Here is an 18,517-nt window from a genome sequence, read left to right as displayed (position 1 = left end):
GATCACCCATCGTCACCCGCTCTCTTTATCGGGCGGCTGAGATTGCAGCCGAATGGCAAAGAGGGCAGGGAATGGTTCATGCCTCAGGCCGACGCAGAGCGCGCTAGAGGGCGGCACGGTGAAGATTTCAATTTTAAGTTTGCTCTCGTTAGCTAGTTAGTTTACCTTTTTTGGCTTAAGAAATAACTGAAATATAAGATTTCTTTATCGATAATTTTATCGCTTTTACTATTTTTTTTTCATCTTTCTTTCTTTCGTCGGCGCATCTCTCTAGCCATTTCGCCCCCCGCCTCGACGGCCCTCGCGGAGGGAAAATAACCTAAACCTAGGGTTTACGCCGGCCGCGCCGGCGAGCGTCGCAATAGGGCTGGATTGCTTCTGCTTCCTGCTCCAGATCTCTGCGAGTCCGTTATTCACCGATCGGGGACGGGTAAACGAGCCGGGTTGGTTGTCGAGTAGCGGTTGAGGCGATGGCTGCGGCCTGGCTGGAGGACCTTTAACTGGATGGCGCTGGGAGATCTGATGTCGTCCAGGTTGTCCGGGTCGTCGCCGTCCGTTTCGCATCATTTGGATGAGTTCTCTGGCCGGGAGGATGGGGAAGACGAAGTGGGAGAGAGGGAGCTGGAGGCGGCGCAGCCATCTGGGAGCAACTTGCAGGTGACGGCTGCTGCTGCCGAAGGCAATAGCATGGTGTACTTGACTCAGACAGTCGTTCTCTCGGAATTTCTGCATGAAGGTTTCGAGGATTGCACGGAGGTAGGGCCTTCAGACAACGGGTTGGTGTCGAAGTGGCGGCCCAAGGACCGGGTAATGTGTTTCTGTATTATTTTCCTTTCAGCTGCTATGATATGCTTGTCTCCACGGTGAAAAGATGCCCCTAATTTTATTAGATGGTTCATGGCTTCTTGTTTTCTTGAGAAAACTCTACCTTATAGTATGGATACGAAAGAGTAAGCAACATTAGCACTGGAAAGATATAAATGATGAATGCACTATCGCTGCATTATTTTCTGGGAACCTAGGGTTTTTTTTAAGAAGCCAATCAGAAAATGTAAAATTCACCCTGTTTAGGTCTAAGTGAATCTGTTATAATCTATTGTTTGTTTCCAATGGGCTTATAATTGACTCTCATATAATGATTCAGGAGTTCATTTCATTTACTTGAGCAAGGATGGTATTAGTATTGATCAGATAATGCATAAATTAAATTTCATTTCGCCAATCAAACAAGAATAGACTTGACACTGAAGATGTTATTGGCGTCATTAATTTTTACACTAGCAAGTTTATTTTGATTATAATCTTACAATTGGTTTTAAACTAGAATATTGTATACGTTACTCTGCCAAAAAAAAAACCTAGAATAAAATGGTGCATAGTTGGTATTTTTTATCAGGAATATCCAATATATATGTTCTGCTGCAGCATGGTATCAGTTAGAGAGAATGAGCAAAATTTTCCTGAAAATTAACCTCTTGCCTTGAAGATCATTATCTGGGGATAATGGAACATTGTGAATAGGGGATAAGATATAGAAATAATTAACAACTTCATTAAACTATCAATGCTATAATCTGTTTAAGATGTAACATGAATTCATGATAAAATTTGATGATGGTATGTGGATAAATCCCTCTGGTTATTGCTATTACAATGACTCAATTGTGTTGCTTTTTTCCGTTCAGATATGAGTTGGTATTTGCATTATCTCCCAATATGATTAGCCAAATCATGTTTTAGCAGAATCCTTAGTTAAGCTGACAGTTCTGTTTGAAAGTATCACACAAATTGGCATTCAATACATGTCAAATTCAGGTACTGGTTTGCTTTCATTATACAATATTAATGGAGATGGTGACTATGCAATTGCTTTCCCAATTCAAAAATGGCACATCACATACAAAAACTGTTTTTCTATTCTTAAATCCTGTTTGTAAGCATATGGTCATATGTTTTGAGGAAGACGTGTTGATTTTGGGGGTAAAATATTCAAGATTTCCTATTAAACTGATAGCAAGGGGAAAAAAATCACAGAGAGAGAAATATATGTCTTAATTGTTAATTATTTATTTATTTTATACTTAGATGGTGGTGTTTATCCCTGACTTTTCTTTATTAAATTCTCAATTTTTTGTTCATTATGCTTCTCCTTATATTTTATTGACAATGCTGATATGGTTCCCGTTTCTTGAAATTTTGAATTTGAATGGCTGTCATCTTCTTTATTAATTTTGAGTTTTTTAATGCAGCTTAAAACGGGTTGTGTAGCACTCGTGTTATGTTTAAATATTGGTGTGAACCCGCCTGATGTTATAAAAATATCTCCTTGTGCCCAGATGGAGTGTTGGATAGGTGAATTTTGACTTCTACTTCCACTCTTTCTTGTCATTTATATTGAGTTTAGTTTATTCTAAAATTTTGAAGTCATGCTTTATTTGCTGTACTAAGTATGTATTTTATGAAGTATTTGCCTTGTGATTGTATGATGTTTTATGTTTATTTGTTTTTAAATTCACTTTACTAGCATGATTTAGAATGAGAATCAAGTTGCCCCCTTAGGATCTGGGATTGGCTTTATGGATGTTCCATGCTCTGTCTTCTTATCCATTGATAGTCAGGGAACTGAATTAAATAGGTTCTGCAATTCATTACAATCATCTTTAAGAAATTATAGCTTATCTTCAATCTAATTGTTTTAATTACTATTTGTGCATTTGCCAGGTTACTTCATCCAAGTTTTTGTACTGAATTTGTAATTGTCATCGAGATGCACTTCGTTAATAATCGTTTGATAACTTAAGTGATGTAGGGAAGGCATTTCAAAATGATATCTCCAGTGACAAAATTTACAAGCTAGGATAGAGGAGGCATTTTCCCCTTAATTCCAAAAAAAAACAGAGAACTGTTTAGTAAACCTGAGAAAACTTAATGAAATATTAAACTGGTTTGTGTGTAGTTGTATTGTCTTTTTATGCCTTTGGAGATGGTTTGTACTTTAAGCAAGGAGTTGCCTATGGTGTATCTCTGAGGGGATTGCCATTCTGTGTGGGCTTGACTTTTTACTATTTGTTGATTTTTTTTTTCTGTCAATTTGTGTTTGTCATAATTCATAGGAATTTGTGCTTTACCGCTTTACATGGCTTCAGCCTTTTTTCTTGATCTCATTTTCTTTGATACATTGTGTCTGTCCTCTTATCGATGTAAGGCCAGGTCAGATATGAGCATTTTGACATCTGCACTTTCATTATTATAGTATTTGACATGGTTTGTGGTGGGGATCATGTCAATTGCAGACAATGACTTTTGGTTGGACTATCATTGTTAAAATATATTTTTATTTTTTATATACATTTTTTGAAATTTTCTATCATAATGGAACTAGCGTCTAATGGCCATTGGTCTTTATATGCTCAAAATTTGTACTATTTCTTTCTGTTAAGATTCAAGATTCAGCTTTGGTTGACCATGATATGTCTCTCCTTCATTTGGATTCGTTTTTCCTTATCATTGTCACTAGTATGTAGAAGATTGTTGATCTTGTAATGATTGTTTGTTCAATATCAAATGTTCTTCAGAGCATAGGCTCAACAATACCATCTTTTACTCATCAGGTTCTCTATTCTTTTGTTTTTCTCCTCCCATTTTGTCTTCTTGGTTACACAGAACCCTAGGCACAACCATGTGGGATTGAAGTGCCATTCTGTATGGAGGGCACCAAGTTATTGTAAACACTAAATTACCTGTGTAACTTTAGAATTTCCTTAACACAATTTATTGTGCTTACAATTGTGGAGTTATAGTGCTACTAATCATTGTATCAGTTCTTCTAGCAATAAGAATTTAGCTGGCCTTCTCATCTGACTTCAGATTGCTATTTGACAGTTTTTTTGTTATTCAGATCCTCATTCTATGGCTGCTCCAAAAGCTCTTGAAACAATTGGAAAGGCATTGCATGCTCAGTATGAATGTTGGCAGCGTCGGGTATAGCATAATTTAACTTCTGCAATGTTTTTCATCTATGAGCTTCACTATTGGATATTATTATAACCTTTAACTGGGCAACAGCAACAGGTTCGTTATAAGCTTCAACTTGATCCCACAGTGGAGGAAGTGAAGAAGCTTTGTAATACTTGCCGGAAATATGCTAAGTCAGAAAGGGTTCTCTTTCATTATAATGGGCATGGAGTGCCTAAGCCTACAGCAAATGGAGAAATTTGGGTCTTCAACAAGGTTTTTCTGTGATTAATATGTGGTCCTTTCTGACAGAGAGTGCTGTTTGGTATTTTTACTGTATATAATTTTTCATTCTGAACAGAGTTACACACAATATATTCCATTACCTATCAATGAGCTCGACTCATGGCTTAAGACACCTTCAATCTATGTGTTTGACTGCTCTGCAGCAGGGATGATTGTCAAAGCCTTTCTAGAGGTTTTCTATCTTAGTCAACAGAGACTATAAATTTGATTGTTACATTAACAAACTGTTTACTGATATCCAATATTTTGATGCATTCAAATCTTCTATGTTCTTAGCGCCAAGATTGGAATACCTCTGCTGCATCTGGTTCCTCATCAAAGGATTTTATTATGCTTGCTGCTTGTGAAGCACATGAGACTCTTCCTCAAAGTGTTGAATTTCCTGCTGATGTGTTCACATCCTGCCTCACTACACCTATAAAAATGGCATTGCGTTGGTCAGTTATCTTAAGGCTTTGCATTTCACTTGTTTTACTTTGTGTTGCATTTGCTCATGAAAATTAAACTTCCTGTGCTGCCTCGAGTAATTAGCATTATGCTGAATTTGGGGTACAAATATTATTGAGTCAAGGTTTAGTTTGGATGTCATTTGACTAATCTGCTAACTGCATCCTAGTATTCGATGATGGATATGATGATTGTTCCTTTCAAATTCCCAACAGTGGTCTGGAAAGTAGATTTAGGCATTTGCCTGGTCGTGCAACAGGCCGTGAAAAGAAATAAAAGTGGTTGAATTTTGACTCTTTGCTAAGATATTCTTATTTATTTCTTTGATAAGGATGTCTTTGCCTAATTTGAATGGCTAGGGTTACATAAATCTAATTTAACAAAGGCAAAAATATTCATTCAATGCGTGTGGTCCAGTAAAAATAAGATTAGAAGTATGGTTGCAGATTTCGGCCTAGGCAACCGCCTAGGTGCTAGGCGGCCCCTAGCCGAACCGAAAACCCTCTAATTGCCAAAGTAGGCGTTTTATGTGCGGTCCTAGGCACCGAATAGGCGGTCCTAGGCGCCGCATGTTCGTTCTAGGCGCCAAATAGGTGGCCTGTTCGGTACTCAATAGATATTAGATCATAGTAAAAATAAAGTATAATGAGTTTAAAATATTAAAGTACAATAATTTCAATAAGCCTAAACAATTTTGATGCATCTGGTTCCTCATCAAAGGATTTTATTATGCTTGCTGCTTGTGAAGCACATGAGACTCTTCCTCAAAGTGTTGAATTTCCTGCTGATGTGTTCACATCCTGCCTCACTACACCTATAAAAATGGCATTGCGTTGGTCAGTTATCTTAAGGCTTTGCATTTCACTTGTTTTACTTTGTGTTGCATTTGCTCATGAAAATTAAACTTCCTGTGCTGCCTCGAGTAATTAGCATTATGCTGAATTTGGGGTACAAATATTATTGAGTCAAGGTTTAGTTTGGATGTCATTTGACTAATCTGCTAACTGCATCCTAGTATTCGATGATGGATATGATGATTGTTCCTTTCAAATTCCCAACAGTGGTCTGGAAAGTAGATTTAGGCATTTACCTGGTCGTGCAACAGGCCGTGAAAAGAAATAAAAGTGGTTGAATTTTGACTCTTTGCTAAGATATTCTTATTTATTTCTTTGATAAGGATGTCTTTGCCTAATTTGAATGGCTAGGGTTACATAAATCTAATTTAACAAAGGCAAAAATATTCATTCAATGCGTGTGGTCCAGTAAAAATAAGATTAGAAGTATGGTTGCAGATTTCGGCCTAGGCAACCGCCTAGGTGCTAGGCGGCCCCTAGCCGAACCGAAAACCCTCTAATTGCCAAAGTAGGCGTTTTATGTGCGGTCCTAGGCACCGAATAGGCGGTCCTAGGTGCCGCATGTTCGTTCTAGGCACCAAATAGGTGGCCTGTTCGGTACTCAATAGATATTAGATCATAGTAAAAATAAAGTATAATGAGTTTAAAATATTAAAGTACAATAATTTCAATAAGCCTAAACAATTTTTAAATGACATTAATGTCTTCAAGGGAACTTTTCAGGTGGATTTGAACTTCTTTTTGTCTTCCAACCTAAAAAAAGTTAAAAAAACATAAATATTAGTATTGAAACACTAAAAATTACTTCAAAATAATTTATAATTATAAATAATATCAATATTATTAATGCTGAAATTTCAAATATATATATATATATAATTTAAAAGTACTAGAGCGCCTAGGCGCTAGGCGCCAGTTGGGCACCTGACTGGTGCCTAGTGCTTTCTGCAACATTGATTAGAAGTCTTGATCTCTATCTCACAGTTTTTTTGTTCACTGCAAAGCCAAAAAAAAGGAACTATTAGTTCGATACTTATTTAATACCTTGCTGCAAGATTTCCTCCTGTAGAAAGCTTAGTCTTGATATGTTTCAGAAATTGAGCATCCAAGAAGAAAGATTGAGTTTAGAAGAAAAGAGAGTTGGGTTAATGATTGATATATCATCTTGGATGGGAAGATATGATGCTGGATGAGTCTTAAATAGATGAAAACCTTCAATGGCCAAAGTTGTTGGGTTTGTTCTCAATCTTTATCTTCCTGTATCAGAGCCTGTATCAGGCTTGGGATGTGTCTCAGCCAGTGTGCTCACTTGTGTGTTTCTATCTCCATGCGATTGCATGTATCGTGCTGGGTCTATGTGATGGCTTGTGGTTGAAACAGGATGAACAGATTCAGACCACATTTGTTCTCAACTGTGGATGCTTTGGTTAAGTCAGACTATTACTATCTCCATTAGGCAATCACAACTGTAATAATTGTCACTGACTCGGCAAAGATTGCACTCTGAATGTTGACAGACATTAGCAATGGTTTTTGTGGGAAACTACATGAAAAGACAGAAGTTACTCTGGCTGCTAGCAAGTTTGGCAGCTTGGATATTCTTTAATCTGTTAACCAGCAGCTTAATAACTGGATAATAGACTAAGTGAAAAAAATCTTAATCTGCTAAGCAGCAGTTTAATAACTGGATAATAGACTAAGTGATAGAGACAGAAAAGCTGGTAAAGTTGTGAAGTTCAGTCTTCATAAGTTATTCTGCAGTCTCTGGTCATTTTAATTCCTCATTGTTTTCTGTCCAAGCGATCAATCTCTGGACCTCAGAGCATCAATATTCTTTGTCATCTTATTGGATTATTTGAAATTAATTACATTGGCATACACCTGAATTCACTTGCACTTTTGCAGATAGTGCCTGGGTTGGTTGTCATATATTTATGGATTTTCTGAAATTTTCAATTGTTATGTTTTTTTCTCTGTGGCTTTCTTTATCTTTTAGGTCTCAGTGCCTTCTTTATATCTTGTTACCTTGGTCTAATGGAAAGGTTTCAAAATCTTGCGTTGATATTTTTTTTGTATTTGCAACTTCTGTTAAGGCTTTAGGATTTTGAAATATAGGATTTCACAATCTTTGTTATTCAGGTTTTCCTCTCGATCTTTACTTCGTGATTCTCTCAACTACTCTCTTATCGATCAAATTCCTGGGCTTCAGAATGAACGAAAGACGCTTCTAGGGGAGCTGAATTGGATTTTTACTGCTGTTACCGACACAATTGCATGGAATGTCCTTCCTCGTGGTATTAGTAATATTGTTTTTTAAGGTTTCTAGAAGGTGAAAGGATTGTACAATAGTGTTAAATGCAATTGTGCAGATCTTTTCCAGAGACTGTTTAGGCAAGACCTGTTAGTTGCAAGTCTCTTTCGCAATTTCTTACTTGCTGAGCGAATTATGAGAGCTGCTAACTGCTCTCCTATTTCATATCCATTGTTGCCACCAACTCATCAGCATCATATGTGGTAGGTATTTGGTGATTTTTCCTCTCTCTCATTTTTGCACAACTCTGGGCCTTTTGCGCGGATATACTTAGCATATGTATTATTCATTTCAGGGATGCATGGGATATGGCTGCTGAAATTTGCTTGTCTAAACTTCCACAGTTGATTGATAATCCAAATGCTGACTTCCAGGTACCATTATCTTCTTGCAGTATAGATTTACATTCTTTATGTTCTTTGTGGTTGTTAGTAGACTGTTGGCCTACTTTATCGATCTCCTTTTTTCTGTCATTTCTTGAGACTCTTCACTGATATTTCTTGTTTTGTTTAAATCAGCCAAGCCCATTCTTTACAGAGCAACTGACAGCTTTTGAGGTGTGGCTGGCCCATGGCTCCAAACACAAGAAACCACCAGAACAGCTTCCAATAGTTCTTCAGGTAGGCACTTAAGACATACTGGTAAATTTCCAACTCCTTAATTTTCTACCTTTTATGTAAGTAGAGTATTTTCTTAAGTACCATTGATTTTCCTAATTTAGGGAATTGTTCCTTAGTGAAGTAGAACGTCAAATATAGTAATAATTGGCTACATCCATGGTGTCTTCACACTTGAACCATCTTCATAGAGTTGATATTCTACACAACCACTAATGCATATTTGGACAAGGCCATCTACCAACCACTTCTCTTGCTAAAGGAGTGTGATCTTGTTATGGCGTGCATTGGACTCTGATACTTAGACTCTTTTGTCTTTATCTACCCAATTCATACTTGTGTCTTTGATCCCAGCACTTCGAGTGAAATTTCAAAGATCTCTATTGATCATGTGTAAAAACAATTGGAAACATTTATGTCACACTTGGATCCACATCTGTGTCATATAAGTAATAATTTTGAGTAAGATGCGTGCTGAATCATGGGGGGTTGGAATTGGATCATTTCCATGCTAGTCTGGCATTGTGCCAGATTGTTAATTCTAGTTGGTGCTGTTCTCTAGTGATCGAGAGGGGGATTATGGGGTGGAAGATGAAGAAGTGGAAGGATACAGATAAGAGGAGGAGAATGACCTACATGGTACCATGTTTTTTGTTTGTTTGAGAAGACTACTCATTGACCCTTGTCCACTGAGCTTAGTAGCGCATGCATAGGACCCTTCTTGTTGGGATAACCATTGACAAATGCCATGTGACATGATTCTGGTTGTGTTGATGCTCTTTGCTGTCATTCCCTTATTTTGTCAGTGTTAGGCACACACATAACCATTCATCTCTTCTCCATACTGATTGAATATACTCCTACATACTTTACCTGATACAATTACAACCATCCTCCATGCTAATCCACTTTTATCCTTTATCTTTTGCTAGACTGCTGACCTTGATCTAGGTGTTCCTTTGTAGAATAAAATTTATAGATACTAGACTACATCTATAATAACTCACCTTATGATAGAACAATCATACTTTAAATAATTGAAATTATTTTTCGTGACAAGTTGAAAGTTTTTAGCATCTTTCCTGTTTAATTATCATCAGAGCTTAATTAACAGGCATTTTTTCTGATCCTCTTTATTGTGCTGTCGTATAGTGTAGCTGATAACTATAATTATGATATACAACAATACAATGGAAACTGACATCTATTTCACTCTTTTCAGGTTCTACTGAGCCAGTCTCATCGATTCCGTGCATTGGTCCTCTTAGGAAAATTCCTTGATATGGGACCTTGGGCTGTGGATCTGGTTAGTGAATGTTGCTTGTTGATTTTGTTCCTTCCTAACTTCTATGACCAAGAGCCATGAATTTGTTTAAATTTATCTGGTTCTAATTGAATTTTTTTTTCTTCAAGGCGTTGTCTGTTGGCATCTTTCCTTATGTCTTAAAGCTTTTACAAACCACTGCTACTGAATTGCGACAAATACTGGTCTTCATTTGGACCAAAATTCTTGCTCTTGACAAGGTATTATCATGAAGTTAGTAGTTTTGTTTCGTGTTGAACTTTGAATTGCAGCATAGGTTTAAGACATTCACAATTGACTGTTTCAAATTCATGATTTTGCTATCTTCTATAGAATGACTAATTTATTGTTTACTTTTTTTTTTAATGATATCAGTCTTGTCAGGTAGATCTGGTGAAAGATGGTGGTCACACATATTTTATCAGGTTTCTTGATAGCATGGATGCCTATGCTGAGCAGCGAGCAATGGCTGCTTTTGTCTTGGCAGTTGTAGTGGATGGACATCGGCGGGGACAAGAAGCATGTATTCAAGCAAATTTGATAAATGTGTGCCTGAAGCATTTACAAATTGCTAATCCAAGTGATGGGCAAACTGAACCTTTACTTCTCCAATGGCTTTGTTTATGTCTGGGAAAGCTCTGGGAAGATTTTCCGGAAGCACAAATCATAGGTTCTCATGCAGATGGACCAGCAACTATTTTACCTTTATTGCTGGAGCCACAGCCTGAGGTAGAACTTATACATCTTTGCAGTCTGTTTTATTAGGAAAATTCTTGTAGTTCAACATCTGTTTGGCAGGTTAGAGCTTCTGCTGTTTTTGCTTTGGGGACTCTTATTGATGTTGCATCTGTCACATTTGATGATGGGCATAGAGTTGATGAGGACTTTGAGGATGATGAAAAGTTAAAGTCCGAGTTGAATATCATTAAAAATCTTCTACAACTTGCTGTGGATGGAAGTCCTTTGGTGAGGGCTGAGGTTGCTGTAGGTATGTGCAACTATTAAAGCTTTACTTATTTACGCATCAAAATGTCATTGACTTCGTTGTCTTCTTATTGGATTCTCAAGTTTCCGCTCTTAATTTGATTTCACAACTATGGTGTTGTTAACTAAGACTCAATTGTTTCACAGCTCTTGCACGCTTTGCCTTTGCTTACAACAAACCTCTTAAGTTAACTGCTGCTGAAAATTGGAAGCATCTGAGCTCTTTGCCATCTCTGGCCAGCATAAATCATCCTAACAGCTTATCACCCAGTCAATTTATGCAGTCAGGAAGGACCATCGCACATAGTGGTCTTGTATTAAGAGGTAACCGTGAGAATAATACAGCTGGTAGAGAAGGAAGGATATCCAGAAGTAGTCCTATTTCATCGGTTGGCATAATGCATGGCTCTCCACTGTCTGATGATTCTTCTCATCATTCTGATTCTGGGATACTGGCCAAAGAAATTGGTAGTAATGGGGTCCTTAATTGCTCTAGAGCAAGACCTTTGGATAATGCTTTATGTTCTCAGTTTACTATGGCTTTGTGTAACATGGCAAAGGATCCTTCTCCTCGTGTTGCAAGCCTTGCCCAAAGATCACTCTCCATAATTGGTGTTGAACTAGTGGTTACTAAAGCTCCAAGGTTAGGCGTACACCCGGGAGATTCTTCTGTTCCATCTCGCACTTCTAATCTTCCTGGATTGGCACGTTCATCCTCATGGTTTGACTTGAATGCTGGTACTTGTCTTTTTTTTTGTTTACTTGTAAGCCTTTGAATTTTCCTATACCATTGCATAAAATTTCTGCATTATACTGATTCAAAATTTCTGCATTACACTGTTATTCTAAGTCCATAACTTCTCCATTTATAAATATATAAATACTAGTTAATGCAGGTCAGATATCTGTGGCATTCCGAACCCCTCCGGTCAGCCCTCCTCGTCAAAATTATATGGCAGGACTGCGCCGAGTATGCTCTCTGGAGTTCAGGCCACATCAACTAAATTCTCCAGATACTGGATTAGCTGATCCACTTCTAGGAGCTGCTGGATTGTCTGGTGGTTCTGAACGTAGCTTACTTCCACATTCAACTATTTATAACTGGAGTTGTGGTCATTTTTCTAGACCGCTTCTTGCTGGAGCTGATGACAATGAAGAAACTATTTCTAGAAGAGAAGAAAGAGAGAGAATTGCTTTAGATTGCATGGTTAAGTGCCAACATTCTTGTGAGTAGGCTGATAGTTATGCCATACAACATCTATTTGTATTGCACTTGTTTTTCATAATATTATTTGTGTTGGTTGTTTTATCTATCTGGGCAAATTTGACTAGCATACCTTATGCTGTACCAGCTAATGTAAAACTTGCCAATCAAATTGCTAGCTGGGACACCAAGTTTGAAACAGGCACGAAGGTTTCATTGCTCTTGCCATTTTCTCCAATTGTAGTTGCTGCTGATGAGAATGAACATATCAGGTAACACATATAAGCTCAAATTTCTCCCATAACTTCTTTCATATTAATAACAAAGTAATTGTTAGAACTTCTATAAACTACACTAGAATATTAATATTATGAAACTTGCTTTCTAGAATATTTGCCTTATTTTTCTGTTCTTTGAATTTTGTCTTATTCACAACACTAGATGTTATAAACTCCTCATAGCACTCTAGGTCTGTTATAATCTGCCCCATGATGAAATATTTGGCATATCCGGAAATTTCAATGTCATGACCATGATTCATTCCGTTAGCTTTGTTGGGATTCTTTAATTGAACCACAGATACAGTTTGACATAATTCCATTTCTCACTCTCATCTTTAAATCTTTTTTGTTCAACTTTTTGGCACATGAATCTTGTTCCTCGAATGAGCTCTACCTCATTGATTTGACTTATTTATTCTTAAACTCAATGAGCATTTATGCAATTTAATGATTTTAATAAAGAATGTGAGCTTGCCAAGAGAGCTACAGTGCATGGAGCTTTTCTAGATTAAATAAGCAGACCAAATGTCTATGAAAATTAATATGATTTAATTGATTTTTTCCATATATAATTGCCTCTCTTTACAGCGTTTCAATTGAGCAGCAGTATCTTTAGGTTTTTATGGTCAAAAGTGAGTTGCTTGTCTAATGAAAAGCCAGTATTGTTAGTACTTGATGTTTATTAAGTTCTCTTTCAAGTAATGTTTAAAATCTCGACTCATGCTAAGATTTTGGTCCTGGACCGGAATGATATAGCTTCGTATCGTGCCGTGCCGGTATGATTTCGATATTTTTTAAATATAAAATATATTCATTAAGAATAAAAAATAATCTAAATATTTAAAATACAAAGATAAAAAACATATTATTTTTAAAAAATATATATAATTAATGGGATAATTTTATTTGGGTCTAGTTAAACCTATTAAAATATCTCTACTATTGCTAGGAATTGATTGAAATTATTAAACTGATGCCTGTTGCACGACGAGTTTGCTTGTGGGGCTCGCACGATGAGTCCGCAGCGGCCACGGGGCTTGTGCGATGAGTATGTCGAGGCAGCTCGCTCGATGAGTACGCCGCGGCGGCTCACGCGACGAGTATGCTGCGGCCGCGAGGCTCGCTTGAAGAGAGTCCGTCGCGGTCACGAAGCTCGCGAAAGGAGTCCGCCGCCACCATGGGACCTGTGTGACACCTCCGGCCGCAGGGCTCGTGTGACACCTTTGAGACTAGTTGTGGGCTTTGGAACCTCTGGACTGCTAGTTTCGGTCTGCGGGCGGAATGGTAAGTTTCGTCCGTTTCGTCTAGCACAGAACGGTATTTTAAACCCTGCTTTCAAGATAGTCCTAATGTTCTTGTCATCATTTTACATAGAAGAATTAGAGCGTATATGCTGAAATCTGCATAAATCTATATTAAATCTTTTGATTAAAGGTCATGAATCTATGCTACATTGAACAAAGACAACTCTTAGTGGAGCTGCCTAAGAATCTAAACCTGAATGTTTATAATTTTTTAATTCAAGTGTGCCCAATGTTTATATTCACCACTACATGATCAATCACATCCAATGAACAAAATATAACAACAGCTAGCTGGGTTATTCCCCGTCTGTGGATGGTGACATGAAACTCATCCTATGATTGAATCACTTGAACTTTCCTTGGTCTGCCTCTAATTCCAACACCTTCAACGTTTATCATTTCTTTTTATCTAATCATAGAATCTCAATGGTTATCTTTGATATTTAATACATTTATACCATCTTAAGGACTTCACCCATCTTCACCCGTTTCCTCGATCCTCGCATTTTGGAATCTGTTGGAAGTACACTAAATGTCTCCTTGATTGTATTAATATTTTATTCTATTTTTTTAATAACCTCACACATCCCATGGAACCTTAAAATATCTACCCTATAATGTATTATATGATGGGTTATATTTGGCAGACAGGACTTAATTTATTGGACTTTTGTTCCAAAATGTTAGATAAATTATACTTCAACATTTCCTTTGCTAAAATTCTCCATAAGGTTTAATCCTGAATGTAAAATGTTGATCATTCTGTAATTACTTGGTCTGGGTATTGAGATAGTAGTTTCATTAGCTTAAAATTGAAATATTTGCAGGGTATGGAATTATGAAGAAGCTACTTCTTTGAACAATTTTAATAATCATGAATCATCTGATAGAGGGATATCCAAGCTCTCCCTAGTGAATGAATTTGATGACAGCTTGCTTCTAGTTGCTTCAAGTAAGCCACCTCATTAATTACCTACTGGTTTACTGGAGAGGCTCTCTTAGCTAACAGATTTTGCTTTTGATACTCGTGTACTCTAGGTGATGGAAATGTTCGTTTTTGGAAAAATTTCACAGTAAGGGGAAAACAGAAACTTGTAACAGCATTTTCTTCAGTCCTAGGTCATCGGAGTGCAGCTCGTGGTACATTTGCAGTTGTTGACTGGCAGCAACAGTCTGGCTATTTGGTACTACAATTTTCACTCTTGTACCACGTTATAGGTTACCTTTGTATCTTGTCATCATGTGGTTCTGATACAATTATTATTATTATTATTTAATTTTAGTATGCTTCTAGTGACACATCACCTGTCCTGCTTTGGGATCTGGACAAAGAACAGCTAGTTAACTCCATCCCATCATCCTCTGACAACTGCATATCAGCATTGGTGAGAGCTAGTTTAATTACTTTTTTTCTTTGATATGTAGAAGAGTAATTCAGAAATAGGCATTTGTAGCAAAATTAACTTACAATCCAATTCAAGAAACAGCTATTGTCTTTTTTTGCAAATCAATTCTTCATCAGGAGTGCTTCAGACACATTATATTCGTGATTTGTTTTATTCAATGTCTAATCCATGTATTGTTAGTAGTGAGCTTAGTTGGATGGGTTATGTTTGCTTACAGGATTTCAACCAAAGCTGAAATTGAGATAAAATCTCAACCTAAATCCTTGAGGCATAGTTTCCCTACTCACCAGCATTTAGATCTACCATCCAAACTAGACTCTAAGATGCTCACATCTTTAATACTTTTTTGAGCATCATATGTTGAGACTCTTTTGCTTTACAAGACATGTTGCGTTCTTCCTCATTATTTTATTGAATGATTGTTCATTTAGTTACAAAATTGTGTATGCTGTCCCAGTCACTTTGGCAACATTGTATGACATCATCATTCTGAAATTTGTTCTTGAAGTAGTACAATGTATTAGTAATTCTAAAAGTACAGTTGAAATGTATCCAGCAAATTATTCAGGCCTACTTATTGAGAAATTACACGTGGGCTATATTTTTTTGTGCATGCATCTTTTCCTTTGTAATTATTGCAATCTCAAAATATTAAAAATCTCAAAATGCTCATTTAGAAATCTCATTCTTGTGCTTGGAAAAAACAATAAACCTGTATGGGAAAGTGTTCTTCTATCATTTTCAAGTTCTGTAAATATATATATGTGATTAGCTCTATCTTTTTTATTTACACTCATAATTGTATGTGCAGATATCATGTCTACATTTCTGTATTCACTAATTATTGTTTTACTAGCTTGGGTTGGCTCTATGTATTAAAATCTTCTACGTCTCTTATTGGTTCTCTATACTTTTCTTCAATCTTAATGCCAATGAATCTCCATTCCGCAGTCTGCTTCTCAAGTTCACAGTGGTCAATTTGCAGCTGGCTTTGTTGATGGCACTATCAGGATATATGATATCCGCACTCCTGAAATGTGAGAATGGCATGCTTTGTTAAAAATGGCTTTACTTCAATGATTCTCACATAGGAGCTTTAAGCACATTTGAATTGATCCTATTATCCATGGAATCAGTTGTCACCTTGCGTCGTGTCGGTTGACACAGGCGGAATTTAGTATTCCGTTAGCCGACTTGCTCCGGCACAGGTGTACTGGCCTCATGGAGGCCTCCATGAGGTCTTGAGGCCGCTGTGACCTTGTGGCGGCCTCATCTGGCAGTGAGGCCGATCGACAGTGCCATTTATTTCCTTGCCTTTTTTTCATATTTCCATTTTTTTACTGTTAATTGTTTTCCCTCCCCTTGCCCTTGTTAATTTTTTTCCCTCTTGTAAACAGAGACCAATTCTTTAAAGATGGAGATGGATTGATAGGAAAAATAAAAAAAAGAATTAATATATTTTATATTTAAAAAGTACCAAAACCTTATCAGCACAATACGATACCAAAAACTTATTGTTCCAGTCATAAACCACCTGCACGCTCAAAATTTTAAATAGCAAGAAGACTTTTTTTTAGCAATAAGCAGCCATGGTTGTATCTGAAATTAGTAATAATATTCTCCCAGGCCAGGCCATCATATGGCTACAATGTATTTGTACTCAAGTTTCATTGTTTGGTTTAATCTTTAAATTTCTGGGAAACTACCCCATGAGAAATGTCTGCTATATGGAATTCTCGTTGTTATTTGGTAAAGGTGTCAATTTCTGTAATATGTTTGGACGCAACTTGAGTTATTGTGTGTGCATGTTTTTATTGATATTGATATTTGTTTGTCTCTGTGGAGTATGGAGTCCATGCTCCTTAAAACATTGCAAAAACTCTTTCCCTGGTGATATTTTTTGAAACAGTATGATATCTGGATTTAGAAACCTTCTAATTAATTAGGCATTATAAATATCACTTGTTTTTCCTCTGGTATTGAAGGTTCCTTTTATTATCATTTGCTGCTGCAATATATTTGCTGAATTTCTACATCTGGTCTTGTAGGCCGGTCTGCACTGCTCAACCTCATACACAGAAGGTGGAGAAGGTTGTGGGAATTGGGTTTCAGCCTGGATTTGATCCAACTAAGGTTTGGAATTTTAGGCTTGAACTTCTGGTGTATTTGAATTCTCACTTTGCAATTTCCTTAGTTAATATTTGGTGGATGGTAGCTATTTATTTCTCATCTTTTCTTGTTTGATTTTGGTTATTCAAATGCAGATTGTCAGTGCATCGCTTGCAGGAGATATACAGTTCTTGGATTTCAGAAACCAATCCGAACCATATCTTACCTTCGATGCACATAGGGGCTCTCTTACTGCCTTGGCAATTCATCGACATGCCCCAATTATTGCGAGTGGTTCGGCTAAGCAACTTGTGAAGGTTTTCAGCCTAAATGGAGAACCGCTAGGCATGATCAGAAATTACCCCACTTTCATGGCTCAGAGAATAGGTTCTGTTAGTTGTCTTACTTTCCACCCGTACAAAGTACTCCTTGCTATTGGTGCAGGGGATGCCTGTGTATCTATTTATGCAGACGACAGTTACCAAACAAGATAACTTGCTTTGCATACACAATCCTTCAGACCTCTGATCAAGGAACATTGATTGCAATTTGATAATCAAGGAGATGGTAACGGCACCTGCTGCAGATCGTCACGTTTGGCTGCATAAGCCTGCTCTTCATGTGAAATTTGTATCTTACAATGTTCATTAGCCTCTAAAGAGGATCACACTTCGTCAGAATTCCTGCATCGCAATTGGAGGCTCTCACTAATAATCATCTTTAGGTAAAAAGTTGTACATAATTCCTTTTTTATGTTTATGCTTCTTTTATTTTCTTATTTATATTTTTGATCATTTTCTTGCTTTGCTTTGTTCAAAGTTGTAAAATTGCACTTTCATATTATAAATTAAGTATTGGCTGCTTTTAGGATGGGTTTGTGATGTTGGTCACTGAGAATGGCTTTTGGCTGCAAATGACCTATTTTGAATGTTCTATTCTACCTGTCCATAAATTTACTTACTGGTCCACAATATGCTCTGATCACTATCATTTCAATTACTGAACAAGTATCAAATGTATCTTTTAGTTCCTTCTAGTCATGCAGTGAAGAAGGCAGCTTGCCACCTGTGAAGTCTTCTTCGTATTTAATATTTTTTGTTGGATTATTGATGTGACGCGCCAATGCTAGTTTAAACGTCTGAAGAACTTGACTTCGAGTGGTAAATCCAAAATGCGCATCAATTGAGCCAATTAATGAGATTGCTGTCGACGAGGGTTTTCTCACTCAACATTGAGATGTCATTGGCACGCACTCAACATTCCAAGAGACGTAATCCAATTTTAGATGTTTTTAAGATTTCTGTCCATGTATTTGTTACGGTCATATTATTATATTATTATTGTGAAAAGTTGCTGATTTTACTGGTATCCTCATTCATCATAGTTTTAAGGTTTATGTGCTATTCCTTCCAACTTTATTGCTCAAGGAAAGGTGAG

General features: G+C 37.0%; 1 protein-coding gene across 10 annotated transcripts; it reads left to right on the top strand.

Annotated features, from left to right (window-relative positions):
• The first annotated feature begins 222 nt into the window (after window positions 1-222).
• LOC122021300 (regulatory-associated protein of TOR 1-like) lies at window positions 223-17,947 on the top strand. Of its 10 annotated transcripts, none has more exons than XM_042579438.1 (24): window positions 224-807; window positions 2,250-2,352; window positions 3,899-3,981; window positions 4,066-4,230; window positions 4,316-4,432; window positions 4,537-4,567; window positions 5,414-5,543; window positions 7,701-7,855; window positions 7,931-8,075; window positions 8,168-8,246; window positions 8,391-8,492; window positions 9,712-9,795; window positions 9,903-10,013; window positions 10,177-10,521; window positions 10,591-10,780; window positions 10,924-11,514; window positions 11,664-12,002; window positions 12,129-12,252; window positions 14,393-14,517; window positions 14,604-14,749; window positions 14,849-14,950; window positions 15,923-16,008; window positions 17,020-17,104; window positions 17,236-17,947. In XM_042579438.1, the coding sequence occupies exons 1-24, from the start codon at window positions 505-507 to the stop codon at window positions 17,572-17,574; spliced, it is 4,080 nt and encodes a 1,359-aa protein (XP_042435372.1). In that variant the 5' UTR covers window positions 224-504; the 3' UTR covers window positions 17,575-17,947. The 10 variants fall into 10 exon arrangements, 9 of the variants coding, with proteins under 9 accessions (XP_042435372.1, XP_042435399.1, XP_042435346.1 ...); XM_042579412.1 differs by having other exon boundaries at window positions 225-807; window positions 10,168-10,521; XM_042579465.1 differs by lacking the exon at window positions 15,923-16,008 and having other exon boundaries at window positions 10,168-10,521; window positions 17,236-17,378.
• The last annotated feature ends 570 nt before the right edge of the window (window positions 17,948-18,517 follow it).

Source organism: Zingiber officinale, chromosome 1A (genome assembly GCF_018446385.1).
Source record: "Zingiber officinale cultivar Zhangliang chromosome 1A, Zo_v1.1, whole genome shotgun sequence".
Classification (NCBI taxonomy): Eukaryota; Viridiplantae; Streptophyta; class Magnoliopsida; order Zingiberales; family Zingiberaceae; genus Zingiber; species Zingiber officinale.
The sequence above is the reverse complement of the archived record's forward strand: the minus strand, read 5'-3'. Positions and strand labels throughout refer to the sequence as shown.